The sequence below is a fragment of the Dreissena polymorpha genome, chromosome 2 (assembly GCF_020536995.1).
Source record: "Dreissena polymorpha isolate Duluth1 chromosome 2, UMN_Dpol_1.0, whole genome shotgun sequence".
Classification (NCBI taxonomy): Eukaryota; Metazoa; Mollusca; class Bivalvia; order Myida; family Dreissenidae; genus Dreissena; species Dreissena polymorpha.
In genome coordinates this window covers 91040362-91064769 of record NC_068356.1, presented here as the reverse complement: position 1 = coordinate 91064769, position 24408 = coordinate 91040362, and the positions used below count along the sequence as shown (strand labels likewise).

Genomic DNA, 24408 nt, shown 5'->3' with positions numbered 1-24408 from the left:
TTTCAGTCAATATGGAGTGCCTGCATCCCACATATAAAGGTTACATCCCCTAGAGACGATGTGTGCGCGACCTGTGAGAAGCTGCGAAAAAAAATTATGGATTCGGTATCGGAAGAGGACAAACAAGCTTCCACTGAAGAAATGCGTAGTCATATTGTTTGGGCACAAAAAGAAAGAGATCTTTACAACAGTCTCATTAAAAAGGCAAAAGAAACGTCACATCTATGTACAGCTGAACGATCAAACCACTTCACATTTGATTTCGCTAAAAGTGTAGGCATACCGCACCATGCACGACAGATGGGGCCATTATATTTCGCATCCTTAAGAAAAGTCCACATTTTTGGAATGAGAATTGATGGACAATCACGTCAATTGAATTTTCTCATCGACGAAAATGAGAGCATCGGTGCAGATGGAGCTAATGCACAGGGACCAAACGCTGTCATCTCGATGATAGACTACGTGCTCAACACCCATGGATGCGCAGATCTCTCGTGCACAATACACGCCGAAAATTGTTCGGGTGAGTTAAATTTTTATTGGGATCATTATAATTTCATATTGCGTAAAAGCCGTTTAAATCATAATATAACGATAATATTGGAATATTTTATTGGTTATATTTATCGTGATAATAATAACGCGAATAATGAATGATCATAACATATAACAGTGATTTTAAAATGAATTATGATGGAAGTGTGCAGGTTAGACGACGACGACAACGATGGTGGTAAAGAAGATGATGATGTTAATAATGGTGTTGATGATGCTGATGACGATGACCATTAAGTAAACGATGACTGATGAATATGATCTTGATCTCTTGATCAAAGTTATTGTTGTTGCTTTCAGGTCAAAACAAAAAAACAGTTTGTGATTGGGTACTTCGCATGCCGAGTCCTGGCACGGCGCCACACTTCAATCGAATATATGATGCAGGTTCCGGGTCATTCACGGTGTTTGGTGGATAGTGGGTTCGCCCATATTAAAAAGCTGTACAGGTAATAAACCTTATCGTTGTTATAAGTTAACATGTATTATATCAATAACGAGTACTTAAATATGTTACTATTAGAAAAAAACATTAATAGTTTTACAAGTTTTATTTGCAACATAAATATACAAGATGATAATAAGTAGTATTATTGATGATATCAGAATAAGTTACACGGTAAATGGTATCATTACATGTTAGTGCTTAAAACATGTTATACATGGTTTGTTTTACTTATTTTATTGAACATGCGCTTCAGACGCTCGGACTGTGACACCATTCAGCAGCTAGAGGATATTGTCAACAAGTCGTCTACTGCAAACGAGGCTGTCCGATATCCGACCTGGCGCTGGCGTGACTGGAATACTTTTTTGTCTACATCTTTTAAAGCAATACCCGGGATAAGGTAGTGTTTCCAACTTTTTTATAAGCTACACATTTTTCGCAAGTATAAAAATACACACTGACACAAATATTTATAAATGCACACATGTTCCCCACACATATTTGTATGATGCGAGTCATCAATATATTAAAATGTTTATAAGTGTGTAAGAACTCACTTGAAATTCAGCATGTTTATGTGTATTTATTAATTGTAAATAATTATTAGATACTCAGTATTTAATTATTATACTTAATAATAAAACACATACTTTTAAGAAAAACAAAGCTAAAAGACATGTCTACAGATTCGTTTCTGGCTAATGTGTTACAGGAAGTACCAGTACTTCAGGTTCGACTCATCGAGGCCCGGCACGGTTTTCGCGAAGAAAGCAACGGACCTACCAGAGGAAGCTTTTTTGCGTGACAGTTTGCGTATATAATGTTGTCATAGCAACGCTAAATAGTGGCGTACACATGTAATTTATACATCATTGGATTCGTGGATTAACGTACAATATGACACTGAAAAAAACTTAAAATTGATTTTTTTTGTCATTAATGAAGGTTTTGTCGTGGAACGGCTCAATATATATATATATATATATATATATAATACCCCATCTGCATTACGAGTGTTGAACACATACCCTGCTAAAAGAGCGCGGATTCCGGCGTCAACAGACGTCTTGTTGTACTTCTGCATATAGCGATGCATCCGCGGGTACTTCATGCGTATGTTGTCCTCCGTACTCCCTCCGGGTAGCGTTGCAAACTTAAAATGCGGCGTAACGGCAGTCGGGTTCGCCAACTGAACAAATAATGAGTGTATACACAAATAAGTTTTAGAGTGTAAGGTTTTCAATGGTATATATGCTATTCTTTAATTTGGTAAATCATAGTAAGAGCTTTTCACTGTTGTGGCTATCATAAATAAATAACACTTGAAATGTAGTAGAAGTTAAAAAAATGTAATTTCATTTACCATAATTATATAATAATGTATATATTTTGCCTAAACTGAGCAACATTCCTTCTAGTCAATTTAGCATGTCTTAAAAAAATAAGCTCGGTACAAAATAGTGCAATATAATTATTTTTATAATGAATCATCAAGATTTATATAACATTTTTATTATGACCCCGCATTTGCATTGCATTTGTGGTAAACATGTACAAAAGTCGATCTGCTTTACACATATTTCATTAGATGGCAATACATGTCATAATGACATATAAAATATTATAATTATCACATTCCTTGCATTAACAGTCAGGTTTGGCGTTTAAATTATTACATAATACCCTGATAAATCCTCATTCGTTGCAGCGCTCGATAGCGCAACCGTAGTCAATATAATACATACACGCCAGTCCTGGATCCCACTTAGGTCGTAATATTCGTCAATTGTGATCATGAAGGCAGCCAAATTTGCAGTGTAACTCGCAAGAAAGACTAGGGCAAAAAGAGCCCAGACATTTGCCAGAAATCTGCTCGACATTCCCCTCGGGTTATCCGTGGAGACGGACGCTCCAAACAGCATGGCCCAGATAAGCCAGAAGGAACGAAATAATGAGAATTTATGTTCTGCAAATATATAAGGCATGATGACTGTTATTACTTTATGATAAGTTGAATATAAGCTTAAACATCGGATTCATTTATTTTTTATTTTAAAGATATACTTGCAAGTATAAAACAAACTTAATATTTACTGACTGTGTCGTAAATCGTCTACTGAAAGAATCAGTGTGGTTGTAAGAATATCGTATATTTTTATTCTCTCTAAGAAAATATGCTTTACAAACTAGCATGCATATTTTACTATTAATTTACCAAACATTAAATGGCGACGACAATAAAACATGCAATAAGGTTTTAAAGTAAAATGATATATGTCTTAAACAACATATATACACATATATTTAATACCTACATAGCTGTTATATTATAAATGCATATATAGCTGTCATTAAAACAGTTAAGATTGCGTACGATGTAAGAAACAAACACATGTATGTACACAAATATCAAATAATTATATTTTATGAGCATGCAATTAGCGACTGTTTGTTTATGTTGAGTTTTAGTAAAAAAACAATACGCATTCAATACCATTTCAAATAAAACAAAATACATATACTAGAAATACATCGGGCAAACATTTCTATGGACATGTAATTGGCAACTGTAAGCGTATTTCTTAATATATAGTAGATTTACAAAATATTTGTACACCAAATGACAATTTTATCAACCGGTCTGCGTAATCACGTAATTATCACCCAATATAATTCATTATATACGTCTTATAAAAACACTTCAACTTTAGTGATAGCGATTTTAAATAAACATGACATGAAAACCGTGTATCCAAAGGCGATTGAAATACTCGATTTTGTCGAGATTTGTTTTCAATAAAGCTGAAATGCTGCTTAGTAGTTCGGGCCATTTAAATACTTTTCTGAAGATTCCAAAGGTTGAACATAGAGTACCTTAAATTACCTCATGCAGTTACCTCGCAAAGAGCGCCTCCCCCTGTCCAGGCCACTCGGACTTAGCCATTCAAATATAAAGATTGAAGAGCCAGACGCGTGGACGCTAAACACAAGAATGAGGCACCAGGAGGGAAAATCATACGGTTCTGAAAGACCGAAAAGTAGGTGCAAACATCGTATAATGTTATACATATTTAAGGCTGGATCGGTCTCGACGCCCTGTTTGACGGGATAAAATAAGGAGACAGAGAAGATATTTTGGTTCGTGTGTCCTCACTGCAGGATGACATCTTTACAATAACTGTTTTACTTTTTTTTCAAACACCGCCTATGCTGAGATTGATATTTGATCGAGTCACATGATCCATGACGATAAATAAAACATAGGGTAATAGAAGGTCACAGGAAAAAGGAGGGGCTGATAAATGTTTTGCTAAAAGATTAAACAAGTAAGGAAGCCGTTTATGAAATTCGTGATTATTAATGGTTTTACGCAGAGTGCAGAGAATAAACACTGTATGCAAACGAAAACATCGATGCAATGACAACGTTGCATGTTCCCTCAAAACTACCCTTCGAAATCATGCAATTTAAATGGAATGAAATACAAAAATAAGGATATGTTATCTTTCCTAAGGCATGCATAACATAATGATACAAATATTAATATAAGTCACGATGAAAGAAACGACGAACTTTGAAGCAAACCACTGAATAACTGAGTGAATTAAGGAAACATGCCGCAACTTAAATGATACTACACAAACCGATAATTGAATAATGCATACCAACATAAATAACAGATGATGCAAGAAATTACACTACCTCTGGGTTCGTGACTCAGAAGTTTAATTATGCCACGGGGGCTGTACCACTCAGAAATAAACATAAAGGAGGAAACGACAGGGATAGAAAAGAACATCACCAAGAACCATGTTGACATATCGAATGGCTCTGCAATTGGAAATGTAAAATATAACTGTCACAAAAATGCCAAAAAGAAATAAGTAAGACGTATTAACAATTTTATCTATCTGAAGCTTCTACCTAACTTGATGGACAATCCAATTATAATAACAATTCAAAACAGAAAAAAGTAAAACTTATAAAAAGTATCATAAACCTTATAGCTCTGTTATAGTAAAGTTGTAAACAGGGTACACAAACGTTCCAAACAGAATTAAATAAATTTATAAATGCATCGACCAATCAAGGTTTGCTTCAAATTAAGATATGTACATATGTTACAGATAAATAATAATATTTTTAATAACTGCTAATCTTGAAATTAGTGTTACAACAAATATTGTTCAAGTCTTAAACATGCCACCAAACATTAAGCTTCACAAAGCATAATGCTTCATCTAAAAAATTCTACATTACCACACATCAAAGTACCAATTTAACATAGAAAGTTTAAGCTAAATATATTATTCATTATTTTTAAGCCTTTTTGATATTTGCTAACCTTTTCTGGAAGAATACGAAATAACATATTTATTAATGGTTTCGATTAAGAAAATTTGTGTTAGCACGTTTTTTGGAATTGAAATCGAAGCAACGCCGCTTTATAATTCTGGTTAGAATATAATGTATTGCCTCATTGTTGGAGCGCTAATTGCCGCGAACATTACGTTCTTGTTAAAAAGCACCGACTCGTGTGAGTTTGTTCACTAAACATGATGGAATATTGGAAACTAAGGAATTTAGCGGGGATAAAATAACTTTAACACTCAACCTAACTCAAAATATTGTACAATTTAAGCATCATTTGACAATAAATATTAACACTATACATATGAGCGGTCATTAAGAAGAGACATCTGTGAGAAAAAAAATTATGTAAATATATATATAATTTAAATATTAATAAATGTAACACTGAATGAGTCAGATTAATCGGTCAATATAACGCAATACGAATTGTATGGCACACCAAAAAAATTATACACACGGCAATAATAGTAATCCTTCAGATACACAACTATAAAAATAACTAAAATAAAAGTTACCGAGAAAAGCAGTTGCGGATATTGCTCCTTTGCGCAGGGCGACCAAAATTGTGATACCGGTCTCCAGAAAGGGCGTGGAGAAATCCATCGCGGTGGAGCGCTGGTGAGTTATCTTGATGGAGGTTATAACCATGTCCGCCTTTTTCTCTTGCATCTCTTTAACGAGCCCATTCCAATCGCCTTTCTGCATTCATAATACATGGTTTACATTTAATTAATAATGGTATGTTTATAAACATTATTCATATATTTTAATGTGTGTTGGGTGATAACCGTGATTACCTGGATATACATTTTGCTAAATAATGGCTTCTGCATTATTTGTTTCATATAAAGCATATGTCTTTCATATGGGTCACAAAGATTATCGCAGACCTCGTGTTAACCTAATACAAAACGTATGAGTACTTACCTCGTTTTTTATTCCCCATAAGCCGTCCCTGACCTCGTACAGTTCATAGTCAAACATGAGCTTTTCACTAAACACCTTGAGCAGGTCAACACACAGCCCCGTACAGCAATAGTTAACCATACCATCCTTCTCGTCTATTGTAGCATTCATGCTGTTAAAATACCCAAATGCAATGACTGTGAATCCAAATACATGCAACAATGACGCTGTTTGCATGGCATTAAATAACTTTTTAAGCTGCTGTATGTTATTAGTTTAATTCAACATAGTGTTATTTCATAGTAATTTCATTATTACAACCTAATAAAAAGAAATAAAATATGTGCCCATAAGTATCAAATACAAATACATGTAATGTGTGTTGGTGTTGGTTTAATCAGTGATATTAAAAGTCAAATATAGAACCAAAACATGTCTTACTATTGTTCTGGATCATCCGGCTTTTTCTGGTTCAATTTACAGGGTACTGAATAACCGGTACACTTGCCAGTCTCCGCGTCAGGTGGAACGTACATTATGTAAGGCTCCTCTTTTAAAGTCACAATCCGAAAGAAGCGCTTTTCCGGTCGTCCCTTTGGCGGTGACACTGCTCCCCCTGGCCACACCACTTCGTTCATTTCAAGCGTCATCTCAGACTTATCTCCATTCTTTTTTGGTACAATGTCGCCAACCTGCCAATCGATTTGAGAGAAATGCTCGATAAGTCATTTAAGGTCAACACATACATTGGCATTGATACTGCGAAGATATATATTTTTTAGTAAAAACCCAAGAGCGCTTCTTAAAGGTGTATATACAACCTCATACAAATACTACAATACATAAATGCTTATTTTGAGATTACGTTATTGGCTAGTATATGGTGAGAACACACTCATCTGATCCTTAAAATGTAAATGTACATTTGTTTTGATGAATACAAAGTAAAACGTGTGCGCATTTCTGTTTAAATATTTAAAGAATTAAAAAAACATCCGAATGACTATATTATTTATTTTAGCTAGCTTTGCCACAAGGGCTTATGGTTATACGATATGCAATGTGACTACTTAACCAAACGACTATGGTTTGTTACCTCTATCCATTTATTTGAGCCCCATCTTGCCAGAGAGTGAGAGTTAGAAAGCGGCCGGCTGTTATAAATCTTCAACGCCACGTTCTCGATGATACCATTATCAGTGAATGACACGGGTGGGTTCTCTAAGGTTATTCCTTTAATCGCCCTATATGACAAATATAATGTTAGATATCAGGTCATTTAATTTAGATAAATTGTTATTCATTCACAAACTTCTCAAAATAAGCGCATATGGGGGTTTTCAGTATGTTATACAAATATTCTTTAGTATCAATGGTTAAACGCAAAAACAATTATTTATACTGCTATTGCTAAACATCTACTGGCTATGTAAATGATAAAACATTATATGTTCATTTGGATGTTAGATCCACCCGTTTGTTCAAACAATAATCAAAACAGATACGCATCTGATTTTGGTAGTTATTATATCTGTTTACCTGTATAGACGATCACCGTCCCTCCAAAACGTAAGCCGGGAAGTCGCGCACGTATTTTCAGGGTACATCCGGGTCTGGTCGAGAAAGAGGTCCTGCTTGGCCAATGCCTCCAATCCAAGAGCCCACAACTTTACTGATGTCTCTATAGCCGCCTCTATGACCTCTTGCGAGTTGTTGTACAGGATACCTGAGTTGGCGTCCAAAGTGGGATTTGAATAATGATTATTATGCTAGACGTCTTGATTATGGTGCGTTACTCAATAATAAGTCAATGATTTTGTGAAAATATTAACAATGTATTGATCGAAGCTTTTAAATGCTATTAACCCAAGCAATACCGGAATATAATTATACTGTACCCATAACATTACTTAGAAAAATGATAGCTCAAGCTTCAATTTAAATATGCCAATCAGCTAAGTGTGGCTTAGTCTATGGAAATTTTGGCTTAATGCAGTTTTTAAGCTGATAATGTACACATGTACATGTATAATGTGTCGACTTCAGTGATTCCAACACGTAATTTAAATATAAAAAAAAATTCTAAGCTGATATACAACACAGTCAAACCTCTAAAAAAACAGGTTACAGTTACATACTTCCGATACAACTAACGAGTCATTGTTTTATTTGTATTTTATGAACATCATTATTTCCGTACACTTAAAATGAGAGTACAAATGTCATGATTACACCCAATTTAGAATAATATATACAATACACACCCAATAAACCAAGTGGAAATTTGGTACTTCTGCCGATGTGTTCGCCCATACTGGCGGACGTCAGCAGCCACATATAGTTCTGACCGGTCAGTCCCATCTCCTTGGCAACGTCCATGATGTCCAAAGCTTCTTCTGACCTATTGAACGGTATACCAATAGGTTTAGTTAAACAGATTACATCTACATATACATGGCTTTTTAAACAAAATATCATTTTTGATCACAATCTTTGCCATTTTTTGGCCTTCAGCGCTTAACAGGTTCATCCAATCCTTGACCTCGGAAAGCTTAATGTATAGCACTTGTCCATTTATTCTTCAACACTTTCCTTATGGCGACGGTAATAGTTTGTATGTGTGTGACGTTGCTCCGAACCAATTAAACAACAGCAAAAAACTGACAAGAAGAAACAAGGTCCAAAATAAAAAAGTGGAACTCTAGCTGCTGGAGAAGTATTGCATTCTTATTATATACACTATGTTGCCCCTTTATTTAAGGAAAGTGACCAATCGCCAAAACAGTACGAAAAGCACAATACGAAAGAGCATACACACATAGAAGAATAAAGCTCGGGTCACCCGTCTAGGAACGGTCAATGAAAAGAACTTTGGGGGGGGGGGGGGTAAACTGGTTTCAGAGCGCTCAATGTCACACTTGGCCCAGCAATACTCATGAAACATATAAGTGTAAATAAGATTTAACCTCATATCATTACAACAAAAATTATTAAAACACATTTTGCAAGATGTCTAAGGCTATGTAATTGGTACTTCTCTGTTTTGTTGTATATTTTATGTTAGTTTGTCCGCGTAGGGTTCAAGCTGACGTATAGTTTTCTATAATATGATTATATTATACAGAAGAACACTACATTATATATAAACCAGCAATTGTCAAAGAAAATTCAACTTACTTTAAAACGTCTATTTAACAGATATAATTATGCTTCATTATTGTGTGTAATGTACACAGACACATGATTACTTTGTAAAAATGACTTCTGAAATTGAAACATGCACCAAATCTTCGCCAAAAATCAATGACATACGGGCGGACAGCCCGACCGTTATATGGCACCCTACGGAAGGGGGTGGGGTGCATATTAAAACTGCATTGACATGTGATGTTCTCAAATCCCCATGTCAAATTCTTAATATGCTTTAATAAGAGTACGAAAGTCGTTTACTGCGCGTTATTATCCTAAAAGAAGACCACGACCACCGTGGATTTTGGGAGATCTGTAGAAGATAGTTTCACAACAAGAAAGAGAGTAATAAGCAAATTTGATGAGGAAACACGACCGTTATTCATTCGCAAATTAATTACGTGCCACCGGTTTAAGTCGCATGCCATGCCGATAAACATTGAGTTGTTAGAATATAATTTATTTTAACCAGAACATGGAGGCGTAAAACACGAAGTGATCATAGTGTTGTGTATTTTAACTGGAACATATTCTTGGAATATCAGTATATATATTTATAGTTATGTATATTGGGTTTAGATTTCTCTGTAATTGATAAAAATGATTATAGAGACTAGAAAGCAATATATATAAATGTTAAGTAAGACGTACAAAAGAGACGTTTATCGAAAGTGCAAATTTAGATAATCGATATCGTAAACACCATCTTTTTTTCTTAGCCATAATGTAGGGTAGTAAGACGTTCTTACTTAGCGTGCAGTATTATCACCCGGGAAACAGAATGAAGTATCGTCCGCAATCCATCTTGTATGGTAGCCTTATTGTCAACGAATTCACGCAGCTCTAGTTTAACTGTCGCCAGCACAGTAAACCTGCAACGATAAAACTTAATAGTTTGTACATTGCTTGCGTATAATATAATATTTCTTGCAAAACAAAATAAAACAGCAAATCTTTAACTACGTTGCTATTTTTTATTTTCTGCAAAGCACCCTAACATTATTTTTATTCGTTCAATTGTTGATACCATGACGATAAGAGGTTATATTGATATTTCATCGTTATCTACAACCAATGTAAAATATTGAAAAAAATCTTATATAAATTATCTATATATCTTTCTGTGCATCCGCAACATTCTTCAACAATTATAACCCATCGAGCGTAGAAAAGTGTGCGTGTGCATACCTTAAATGAAATGCGACACAATAACAATAAATTTGGGCTGGATGTATGCAAGTATATATCAAGAGCTGTTCCAAATACAACGTACTCGACTATTCTTCCGCATTAACAATGAAATACAATTTGTTTTGGCAGTCGCCTTATTAAATAACATATTGCAAGTTGACTAGCTGAAGAAGTTGTAAATTATATGTTAACACATAGCCACAAATTTATAAACTGAAACACGAAACGTGACTATGCTAACAGAATTGATTATCAATGAATTACTATTTATTTTAAATGACCTAACTTCTGCAAAATAAAGTGCATGTTTCCTTTTAGATGTTAAAAACATTCCCACATGTTTTTGTCAATATTTTTCTTCCAAATTTTCTGGTGGGAAAAAGCCTATGAGATCTCTGAAATTTATCAAGCTTGTCTTTTTCGCATGTGTCAGTATGTATACCTAATTTGTTGACTGTTTGCTCATTTTGTGCAGGAAAAAAAAACATTTTTAAGTTATAGGTAAATTAAGCATAAACAAACCTTTGAAAAAAAAATCGAACATTCAATTGGATTTATTTTACCATGCAGAAATAGGGCGGATAAATCCCATGGGAAAAAAAATCCATCAATAGACGAAACATACTATGGAAAAATGTAAACATTTCTTTGGAAGGCCGACTTTGCACGTACATTTCAAAATCAGAAAAACAACGCATTTTTCAAAACAATCAATCAAATATATTTGAAAAATAGACCTGTCTAAAGTTATTACCTCAAAGAGGAAAACAAGTAAGACCAATGGTACTAAAGATTGCGAAATTTCAGTTTCGTACTTTTTGGTTGACCGTTTGTTACTGAATTAAGTTAACTTTACACAAAGATCTGCATATAAGCTATCTACACATACAAGTGCATCACACACCCACATTGGATGTAACACTGATCTTCACCCATGTGGCTCTAAATGTAATTCCAGCCGATATCTCAATGTAAAAAATATCTTCCCTTAAACAAAAGAAAAGCACTTTCTATTAAAACTTAAGTCATTCACTGGAAACATGTTTGTCTAGGTTTGGTTACAGGGAACTTGATCCCGCTGATCCCAATTAAACGTTCGTTTTCCGCAAGCATGTAAGATACCTACTCAACTAGTACAGGCACAAATACATGGATCCGAACTCAATTTATTTAGCGGACACTTTTTTCATTTTTCATTTACAAAGAAAGTTACATTCACCTTATTGGTCCCATGTCCATCCCGTTATTAGACAAAATGTGATCGTTCAACTCAAACAACCGCATTCTAACTTATATTATTTAAAGCGCATTTTTTATATATTTGGGGAAACAGTGCAACCCGATCCTCGGTCTACATGTCAGCAAGAGATAGGAGTTGTTACAGGCACATGATAACTTTATATTAAAGGTACAAAAAGGGTCATGATTCTGCCTAATTTCAGGACAGAGTTATAGGACTTGTGTATGAGACTGATCATGAATATTTTCAAATGTAAATGCAATTTCAAACGAATATCTTCGATTGTTACCGAAATATATAGGTTTTACACGCACAACTTATTGTACACTAGTCTCGCACACAACCATAACTGGGCTTTTATAAGATCACACTGGGGGAAATCCGGTAATCGTTAGCTGTTGTTAATACAGACAGTAGGTGTATTTCAATTCTGTATCATGGGTAGATAAAAAGATGAGTAGTTGCATGCACGGAATAACATGTATTTTTGTTATTACAAAAAATGGACATAATTATGTCCAGAAGTGGGTCAGAGTTATGGATCTGTGTAAGTGACCTTAACAATAACCCCGAATTTATTTAAGATTTTAAATACTTGTATAAGAAACAGTGAATGAATATCTTCCTTAATAATAGAATTACAAAATTACGCCGACGGCAATTGAGAAATAAAGTTCGGGTGATTCGGTGAAAAGCCAGTTAAGCATTCAATCAGGCATAAGCTATTTATAACCATCTCGGGGATGATATATTCAGCTAAGGTGTAATTAAACGAATTGTAATCAATACTGTTTATTGTGCGTCCCAATGTCTTATTTATCCAAAAGAAATCACGAAACGTACGTTCTTCAAAATAAAAATTTTCATTTCCAAATGCTCGCTCCTATATTTTCACTTCTCAACAACTTTTAAATAACGACAATTCGACAGACATGCTTTGCCTGTGCTTTCCATCAGATACCAGATTATATGCATCTGACAGTATCGTTTATTCCGATATAAATCGCTTCTGCGTCTGTTTTCTCTTGTAAATTAAATTTATGCTGTCTCCTGAGGTTTACATCTGCTTTATACAAGGTAATCTATTGTGAGCGGTCCTACTTAGCAACGTTGATCGATTATACGCCGAAATTGCAGAGTAAATAAGCAAGACATGGTAGCATACGTATACTAAATTGTTGAAAGGTTCTTTTGCACGGATAAGGGTTTTGTCAAATATGCGTTTATTGTTTAATTGTAAATAATGAAATATTTTTAAAACGTTTTAAACCTTGGAAAACAAACACTGCTGAGAAGGGTAAACATTGGATACGCATTGTAAAACTATAATTGTATAAAAAAAAATATACTAAGATTAACTTATCACACGCCATTGAAGCCGTTACATGACTACAAGAGTGACAATTATACGATTGTTAATGTGAATGATCAGTAACGTACAAGTTATGACAAACTGATATTAAAAACTGACTTACAACAATAAACACCTATGTATAACCTAGTTTGTTTTATTCTATATAGGTCACGTCACCAACGTTTCATAATTACCTTATACAACTTTAAATTGGCTGGCATAGATAATACGCACTATTACATGGATAAACAAACTTTCTGGTAAAATAACGAGATAACGAGATAAATTTGAGTAAAAAAATAGTCCATTTTAACTGATTTAAGTACCGAATGATGCATTATTAACTAATTGTCAATACATTCTCATTTGGAATGGTTGTCTTAAGTATAGATAGTTAGCAGCCAATGTTGAGCTTCGATCAAATTTGAGAGATTATGTTCACGAAGTGTTTTGGTTGATTACTTAAATGCCTAATTAAAATATCACACAACGGACGATTTTCACAGCAGCTCTAGTTAATTTCCTTCCTGTCGATTGTCATTTAAATATCCGCGAACAAATGGTGTTACTATTAATTTAACAGCGTGCTGCTTAATAAATGTGCTTAGGAAATGGTAATCTGCCAACACGCCATCGTGCAGCGTTGTTATTTGTCTAGAAAACATGTTAAGTAAGTTAGTTTGTGCAATCCATAACTTGTGTTAAGTAATTTTGAGGTTAACAGTACAAGTAAAATTATTGAAAAAACAAACATGATTTTCTATTTTCTAAAGGTACATTTATACGAAACACACTTCCTTATTGTGGAATGTACAATATATTTATATAAGTGTTGCATATACTTTATTTAAAAAAATGAATAAAACCAAGGTAGTGATTGACTTTCACAATGAAAGTTGCCCCTGAAGAACAAAACTGTTTATATAGAGGATATTTGTTGGATTCGGTGGATTATCGATTTTAATTCACGAGTGATCATAGAATTTTTTATTTTTTTTCTATGAGCACGAGTGAATTAAAATCGATATTCAACCAAATCCAACAAATTTTCGTTTTATTTTATGCTTTCTTTTACTATGCTTTTTTTCACAGTTTATATTCATTGTTTAAGAGTTTAACTAAATAATTTCGCTGAAATAATGAAGTCATTTCGTCAAAAAAATGACGTCATTTCACAGTTATTTATAATTTACACTGATAATTTTCATTGTTTGAACAGTGAAATTATCAGTTTTAATTCACTGATATTTCTCTATGAACCACCGGAAAGCATAAAATAAAATGACGTATCATGACATTTTACCAAGTTTTTTTTTACAAATGCAAGTGGATTCATAGATTAAAGTTCACGGTAAATATATATTTTATTTTTGTTATGAACTGATGCATATCGTCGTATATTAGTTATAGAGAATACTAGGTTAGCGTTGAATACAGAGAAGCTTATGTTGCGAGGCTTAGAACGCCGGAAGCGCGAGCCTTGGCGAGCGCTTTCGGTGTTCGAGCCGAGCAACATAAACTTCTCTGTATTCAACGCTAATCCTAGTATTCTATTTATCCCATTTGATTTTTCAACGTGACGTTTAACATAAATAGATCTAATAACCTTAACAATAATTTTAATTCCGTCATTAAAGCGCTTAAAATCTTACAAATGTAACCATGCGTAGTGATATACATGTATTTGTTCTGGTACGCGAAATAGTCTTTAAAAAATGCACACACAAACTGTAAAACAAGTAAAAATATCACCATATGCCTACATTCAATTTTACGCAGTATGCGAATTTTAACAAATTACGACCGCGAAAAGAAGATTTTACTTTACTATAATTTATTTTATTTTCGAAAGAAAATGATCAAAATCCAACATGGCGGCCATTACTCCTGACAAAATGCTGTCGATGTCAACATACATGTACACCATCGACGACCTAGTTCTGGCTACCATTACTTTAAATGTCGCTTTTTATGATTTTTGACTGGCGCGACTTTGTACAGGTCTGTCAATACTAAATAAACTGTACGCTGAAGTTTCTTTAGCTATCGAAGACCTTGACAATTTTGACGAGTAAACAGACAATTGCAGCGACTGACACTTTATTTGACAAAATATACAGGGCAATACGTTTTCCGACTTCGGACGACGAATTTCAGGACGCGCAGAACGTGTTTTTTATATAATGTTATGGGTATGCCGTGTATGATCCGATGCATCAATGGCGCCCATGTTAAAATCATTTCCCCGAGATCAGGGAACGACAAAAGTACAATCAAAAATCAAAACATGTAAGAACTAGTATCTTACCTTTTATTATCCTTTAAAATCCATCTAATAATCCATTTAACTCAATTATTGACGATTTTGCATCTAGGGTCTTTAATAATTATTTTAGCATAGTTAAATAAAGACCCTTATGCCATTCTATCACTTTATTCAAATGAGTATATGAACGCGATAAACTTTCTTCTTCGTCACACGCTACGTCATGTACTCTACATTACTGCTGTTCAAATGAACCGGAGCAGTTTATCTAATAATAGCCGTTGGTAAACTCGGTTGCATTTGCAGATTTCTGCATATAAACATAATTATGTTTAAACTTGCACAATGTTTTATTTATCTATGGTAAATGCCCTTATTGTACGAAAAAATAATCTAATATATAAATACACAAAGAATGGAAAACATTCAAGTACACAACAGATGAATGAGTACAAAATACCCGTGTACAAATGGGACGTTCCCAATTCCAGTGTGGTGCTATTTTTACCATCTTATACTTTACACAGCTCTATGCCTAACGTGAATTAAATAGGAAAGCAAACAGCAGATTATTCATGAACTGTGCGATATGTGTATGGCTTGTTGTACATTCTTAATATTTAAGTTACATGTCAAAAGTATATGCTTTGGTTATAAACAATGCACATTACACTAAATAATGTCATATGACTAGATTTAAAGGTTGAAGGTCGTATAATTTTGAAGCTCAAGTTTTGTCGACTTTGTTTCTTATGCAAAATCATTCAGTGGTAAAGTAAATATAAATAAAAAAATAACAAAACAAAAATCGTGTAATTTTATATTTTATTTCAACATTTCTTTTGGTGAATATGTCATATATATTTTTTTCTGCAAAATATGCACATTTTCTTTTCATGGGTGACCTTAAAATTCGATCAATGAACCAAACAATATCGACCTAATTTTAGCGCATATCGCATGACGTCATTTAAAAAGTAGTCCGTGCACGCGACAGGTATATTCCACAGTGTTGAATACAAGCAAGTATATTCCACAACGTGTTATACCGTCAATGTCGCGGTGAAAATGGGATAAAAATGAATACTTACTGTGCGGTCGTAGTGTAACCCTGCGTCACACTTGTTCGGGTAACCATGCTGCGCATGCAAGAGATGAAGTCATCATTGCTGGTGATCTTCGTCGTGACGATTGCAAAATCCGTCCAGTTGTAGCGACTGAGGATCCGGTGCATCCCCTCACATTGGTGGTTGATCGTCGGCGCTATTTGCAGCACCCTGGAATTCTGGTCCATCTGCAGATAGAAATACGACATTTGTTCTTATTTTTTACAATTGCGTTTTACAATATGTGTTTGCTTCTTTTTTTTCTTATGTGGGGAATACTAGTAACCAATAGGGAATTTAAAGCTACGATCAAACAATAGTTCGATATCTCATAATTATGAATTCAATCGATCCTCATTCATTCATCTGTTGCGTAGATTATCAAATTTCTTAACATACTTACTTTTGATATAGTGAGGTAAAATATAATAAATGCTTTCATCTTTGTTACAAAACTCAGTATTGCATATTCTCTAAGCGTATTAGATTAACAAACGAATTTCGTGACATATACTATAACCAAAAGCGACGTTTTAACGAATGCCTAAAAATGTTCCGCATATGCTACCAATGCGGGGTTGAATTAAGCAAAACGGCAAACCAAATAGTGTTGCGTTCTCATATTGAATATTATTTTTCCTTCGAAAAGCCACTGACTAAATGTTTAATGCAAAGGTGCTTAAAGCATGTAATTTTTAGTATACAGCAGGCATTTCACCGCTGGCAATCGAGATAAAAAACTAGTTGTTGCTTCTGCAGATTATTTTATTTTAAAAAGCTGTTATCATTGTTCTGTTTCAAACGCCTTCAAATCACCAATGGCAATCAAAAGGTACATTTATTAAACGAGAAACACCAAGAATGTTCAGTGCACAGGTCTTTTTACGGAATGCTCATCGCACTTACTTAACATTTTAACGTCGTAGTATTGGAGGTTTAACAATATATACTCAAATAAATGGCACCACTATCCGTTTAACTTGTAGTATATACTTAATTGCTATTAGTGGATTTACGGATATGATTAAAACAGAAGAAAGACGAATTACACATATTACTTCATGACTTGTTATACATTCACATTATTCAGACAAACGACTTTTCATACTGATTTCATATCTTTTAATCTTAAGAAATCAATTGTTGAGCTTAACACCTCAACTGAGACATACGGCGAACATGGAATGGAACGGTATCTTATGTCAGCGTATTGTATCACCAAATTTGTAAAGCGTATCGACCAGAAATGCCCCCCCCCCCAACGAAAAAAATATTTTTACAATAAACTGTGTTGTTTTGCTTACTAACTCTACCACTTGGAAGCATATTCCCGTTTAAATAATTGTATATATTTTTTATTTTTGTATCTACTATCCAATGGCCTGTTTCGTCTATTCGTTAATAACGCCAACGGGGAAAGTAATAAAAGCTATTCGAAACGTTGATCAAATAATCACTCTATCAAAAACGTTCTCCTTCAATGTTTATGCCCCCAATAGGGTCGTGTTGTGATCAGACTGTCCGTCCGTTTGTTTGTCTGTTCGTCCGTCTGTCCGTCACCCTTTTGCGTTTAGGTTTCGAAAAATGCTCATAACCTTTATATCGCTTCAGATGTAACCTTCATATTTGGTATGCATGTGAATATGGACAAGGCCTTTCGATAAGCCAACAACTTTTGACCTCTGTGACCTTGACAATGATCGTAGGGTCCGCGTTTAGGTTTCGAAATCTGCGTTTAGGTTTTGAAAAAAAGCGTTTTTCGGGGGCATGTCTTCCGATGGAAAGATGGAAACAGCTCTTGTTTTATTAGCCATGCTGTCAAACGTTTTGCATTGTGTCTTCAGTTTCATTGTTTGACCTAGCAACGAACTTGGGTATTGTTACACTTTTATGCTAATGAAGGTTAGGTCCGTCTTAAAAACACGAACATAGAATTTATATATAAAACTCCATACACTCACAATAAAATAACATTTACGTAAAACAAAAATACGTAGTTGCAACCGTTATCATAATTTTAAGATTCGGTTAATTAATATGTGTTTTAGCTTTCGTAATTACATGAGTGTTCCCGTAAATATTATACGTGTTAAACGCGATCAAACTGTAGTTATTTATGCTACACATGTATGCTTTGCTAAGCAATGATCAAGGATGAAAATTTTGAAAACCAGCATGAACAACGGATTGTAATACGAATTTTTTACTATATCGATCCGACCACCTGGTCAATAACACTTCACATGTTTTTTTAGCAACTATGAAATCAAAGCACTGACAGTACTTGTGTGACGATGCTTTTGAAGAGGATGGATATAAAAGCACCAATTTAAGTTTATCTACATCACTACAATTGTGTATGTGGGTACGAAAATTTTGTGTAGGAAAAAAAATATTGGTACGAAAATTTTGGGTACGAAAAAATTATGCAAAAAAAAACAATTTGGGGTAAGAACAACAATTTTGGTACGAAATAAAATTTTACGAAAAAAATTCGGTACGAAAAAAATATTGGGTACACACAAATTTGAGTGCGCAAAAAAATTGGGTACGAACAAAAATTGGGGTACGAAGAAATTGGGTACGAAACAAAATTGGGTACGAACAATTTTGGGAACGAACAAACAGTGGGGGTACGGGGAAGTAGACCCTTGGGGAACTTGACCCATTCAGAAAACTGGGAGGAGGGTTACATTCTCGATCAAATCTAAAAATAACTGCACCAGCGTCACAGCGTTTGAAGTGCCACCTGGCAGTTTTGTGTCTGGTTTCTGTCCCGAAACTCTCGATTAATTTGAAAGAGGACGGGAAACAAGCTGCCTTTACCTTTATCAATGGTACTGTAAAACCATTAAATTTCGTGTGGTACGAATTTTTAATTATTTATACATTTTTAATCCTAAATCGGTCATTTCCGCATGTTTCATGGTTTGATAACTTAGACGAGCTGCTTCGCTGAAGCAGCATCGTCAAAAACAGGAATGAGTGTGTAAGCAGTGCGATCCTTATGACAAGAGACATACTTAGCGTACGATTCACACACATGCGAGCTGAAGTGGCATCAATACAAGCGTGGCCAGTTTAATACATTGATTTAGTGCGAGTATGTCAAGAAAACAAACTGGGATTATATTTTTGCATCTTTTTAAATAATATGATGTCGTATATTTTCTAATAAGCTAATGTTAACAATTATCAACATAATTTCTCTCACTTCTCGCGAATTAAAATCGGTAATGTCGCGAAACTAACAGATATCCGCTATTAATTTATTCCGATGGTTCAATACAAGTGAATTAAAATTATATATTGAATTATTCAAACAATGGAAAATAAGAGTGTAAATGATTGATACAATTCACTGTTTATCGTCGAAATAAGTTATTGTTTAAGTTATAAATGTTGCGTCATGACGTTATCATTCCTGCCAAATCTCCTGGTTGGCTCGTATACGCATAAACACAGTCGGCGGAAAAGTTGTAAATTAATGTAAATGATAAGTTTCGGAAAATAATTGAATTTTTTTAACATTTTTGATAATATTTATTTATTTGATCAATCTTAAATTAATATAGAAAAGAGCCGAAATCAACGCATATTCGCTATGCTCACAACTGTGTTACTTATTACAGATACAATATTCCATCAATATTTTGAAATTCCCGAAATATTCCCCAAACCACCAATCATAGCTGACATACAATCAACTAAGCACCGGTCTGCCACAAATTACAAAGCTTGTATCTCCCATGAGAACAGTTGCTAAGAAATGAAAACTTTAAGACATCTAATAAAGGCTGTGGAGTTTTCCTGAAGGCAGCATAATGATTACAACCCTCCTTGTCACGCGATTGTTATCTGTAATATCTATTTACAATAAATAAACCATCTGAGGGGAGAACATTCGTTATATATTATATTAAATATTTTATCGACGTTTTCCTTATTGTTTTACACAGTTTAGACCCAAACACATTTCACTATGTATAGTTTCATTGAAGCGTTACACATGTTCTAATCTTGTTATCTTCGTTGGTGTGTATATGCCGATATTTTATCATACATGTCGATAGAAAACGATTGTAAAACAATGTTTTCGTTTTAATTGAACAAAATTTCCTGACTATGAACCACGTGTGGACGTTTTAGCAAGTGTATATATTATTTTATTGTTTTACATGATATGAAACAATATTGATGGCACTTTTATATAAAATTGTTATATGCTAATTTATGTTAACATATTAACCATTTACATGTTTTAGGAAATGAGACCAGTCAAAACGACAAGAATAATTTTAAAGTTTGTATAAAGTTTGCAAAGTCTTTAACTTAAAGGGGCCTTTTAACAGATTTTGGTATGTACTGAAGTTTTTCTTTAATTGCTTTATATTGATATATTTAAACGTTGGATCCCTGAAGCTCCAGTAAACCAAAGAATAAAATTAAAGAAATAAACAGAGAAGTAACGCTACACTGGTCTCGAACCACTGACCCCTGGAGTAAAAGTAGACCACTCGGCCATCCGTGCTCATACAATAAGTGATGCATTTTATACTTATTATAAGCAATCCGTGTAGTATCCCAAAATATAAAGACATCATCAGAACTATCCATATTATTTATTCGTTTCGCGTTTCAACTCTTTATAATTTTCAGGTTTTTAAATCTTCAAAAATGAATATAATGTATATTTTAGAGCATGGTATATAGTAAGTATTACTGTTTTCTTTCGAATATCATAACTCCAACGAAAATATGCGAATCTGAAACATTTTTATTAATGTTGTCAATTTATCAAAATGTGAAAAAGGCCCTTCAACTCGTTTTAAACGTGCAGTCTCCTTGTGCTTGATTTTTAATGACACTTTCATCGTTTTACATTTATCATTTGCTTTGATATTTTGTATTATTCATTTGATTTGTTGAAATGTAACATAAATTCATTTTTAAGTTCTTTCGTGCAAACAACAAACTGGTCAAATGGTTTATGCCAGAAGTTCTATGCATAAATTATCCATTACATGTAATTCTTACGCGCTTTCGTACTTAATTGAAGAAAACAAGTAAAATTCAAGCGAATGTATTCTGATATTTTATTTCCATTTAAGATTAATGACAAAAATTGTTGCTTGTATCGGAATGTTGTTTCAACTGTACGACTTTCAGTACGTTGATAACGTAGTGTATTGACTTAGCGAAGAGATCAGGTGACGCAAAGATAATAATCAACTTAGTATTGTCCATTGCAGTTTCAAACTGAGTGCTGAGTTTGGCAATATATTTTTAAGCTTCGTTTTGACCCTAGATATAAATTTGAAAGAGGAATATTTAGGTACGTTTTCCTTCTGAGACCGTTACGTACCTATGAGGAAACATCAACTAACTAATCACTTACAATGAAAACATACTTCTGATAAACATCATACCGAACAAAACACATGACATTTATTTAAAATCGGCGGAGTAATAAATTTAGCAAGTTTCTGTCAAAGTTTTTGAGAATAAAGGAGCGCACCTACAGTTTTGCATTGCATTTCACCTAGAGATCTCGAACGTCACCCTAATTTAATGCAATTCTTAAGAGTTTTACGAAAATATATTTACATAAACGTCGTTTTCGTTCATATAAACTTTCATAATTGTATGTTTGGCTTTAAGCAATTCCTAAACGTCATAACATCCCTAAAGTCTATGGCTATGTCACCTTAAATTGTTTGTATAATTTTCAATCATTATTAATAAACTAATTTATTTGTTATCCTTGCGTGTGCCATTGGATTGCTGATAAACAATTTGATCCGATATGTTCCTTTAGGTAAAAATTCATTTAAGTTTGCCATTAGAAATTGTGTCTTTACTTGTCCAAGACCTACGGTATAGGTTAAATATGTCCATATATTACCAAATTAGAAAAAAAAAAACGAACTGGTCGAAGATTTGGGATATGTATACGCGAAGTTTTCCTTTAACCTTGGTAATTAATGAAACCTATATTAAATTTAATAATCAGCATAAACAAATCGCAAAAAAGCAATATTATGTAAATATGTATGTTACTAAATTAAGTGTATTTAATAACATAAATTAAAATGCATACCAGACAAGATTCAAATGAAACGTGCCCTTTGAAGCTGGTTTCAAGAATTATATGAATTTGCTCAATGCTTTATATAATTGATATTAATGACTTTATAACAATCAAACTGCGCTCAGTAAATAAAGTTTAGTTCGAAAGGGCCTCTTATAAATAACTTAATTTAAATAACAAATATGGATATTATGGAGCTATATTAAAAGGTAATTTGACGAATGAAACACTCATCCAAGCCCGTAGCCGACAACATATTTATCAATATGAAAATTTCATTGGGCATGTTAATCTTCGACGCCATGTTTAATGCTGTTGACAGTATTCCCTGTATTTCCTTCGCCGCAATTTCCCCAAAATATTGAAGAACAGACTAATAAATTAAAGTTGGTCTCGTTTCTTATCTCTGAGAAAGAAACGTCGACTAAACCAACGACTTCATTCGGATTACACCATACTTAATTTGTGTCAGTATTAAGCTATACTGGACAAAACAAGCGACATTCAAACAAGTTTATTGTATTATTGTTGATGATAAAAACAGACGTTTATTACTGTGGCATTCGTTTGGTTAAAATGTATTTAATTTTACAAAATACATTACAATCACATAACTTTTAACTATTAACAGTTAACTTGCCCAATTACTTGCTATGCATTTTGCAAAAAAAAAAATACTTCAAATAAATCTATGGTAAAGTCCGCTTCTATATATTATATGTTCCTTTTTGCATTTGCTATCGATATAAATTACTCTCTTATCGGGATTGTGCTTACTTTGTTTCGATCAAACGGATATAGGTAACAATAAACAACGTTATTTTTGCTAACCATTTACTTTCCAGATAGTTCTATCAAGACTTAAGTATTTAAAACATTTAAGTCGACGTGCATACGAAATATAACAACATTATCAATGTACACTGTTTTTTTTTCAGTAGCAAAGGTTCCAATAATAACCTGGAACAAAAGTGTATTTGTAAGTACAAGAAGCCGTATCTATCAGGCATTTTTTTCCTTATATAATATATACACCAATATAATAACATGCAACGAAAAACAGATGGTTCATTTGTATTCAAACACTTCGAATTCCCTTCCACTGAATTGGCGTTGCAAAAAACCAATGGTTGATCTTTCTAATTCTATTGGAAGAGCAAGATTATTTAAATCGTGCTTCGATTTTTTAAAATTAATTATGTGTGTATTTATAGTTTGCATGTTATCCCTTTTGCGCTATGAACAATATTTAACTAACATTGATAAACAAAGGTGTTTAGTTTACTTGTTTATACAGCATTAATCCAAATGTATAAGGAGTTGTTTTTGCCCGGCTGATTTAAATATATCCCAACATAATATATGTTCATAACATTTTTTTAGATTATATTCTTATTTTAAAACATGATTTAGTTTAGTCTAGACAATATTATAACTAATAATAGCTTGTAAAACCATCATGATCATTACAGGGTTGTATACTTCTAACTTGTCCATAGCAAATGACTCCTGATTGTTAAACCTAGTGTAATACCCATATTCAATGGATGAACATGTATTAAAACCTTGACAAAACACATGCATTACTCAATTTATTAACTTTAAAAAGCTAGTAATACAGAATTGTCGATTTTAACCCATTTATGCCTAGCATCTAGAAAAAGGCCTTGGCAAACAGCGTAGAT

The 24408-nt window shown here is 33.6% G+C and overlaps 1 protein-coding gene across 1 annotated transcript in view; it reads right to left on the bottom strand.

Annotated features, from left to right (window-relative positions):
- The window catches only part of LOC127869898 (glutamate receptor ionotropic, NMDA 2B-like), a 147405-nt gene that overhangs the window by 5937 nt on the left and 117060 nt on the right, over positions 1–24408 (bottom strand). Inside the window, exons 3-12 of the mRNA XM_052412556.1 lie at positions 16618–16820; positions 8578–8687; positions 7826–8012; positions 7383–7530; positions 6749–6978; positions 6308–6458; positions 5896–6079; positions 3904–4029; positions 2752–2972; positions 2035–2195 (exon numbers count right to left, since the gene is read on the bottom strand). Coding sequence (XP_052268516.1) covers positions 2035–2195; positions 2752–2972; positions 3904–4029; positions 5896–6079; positions 6308–6458; positions 6749–6978; positions 7383–7530; positions 7826–8012; positions 8578–8687; positions 16618–16820 — 1721 coding nt within the window. The remainder of the gene's footprint in view (positions 1–2034; positions 2196–2751; positions 2973–3903; positions 4030–5895; positions 6080–6307; positions 6459–6748; positions 6979–7382; positions 7531–7825; positions 8013–8577; positions 8688–16617; positions 16821–24408) is intronic.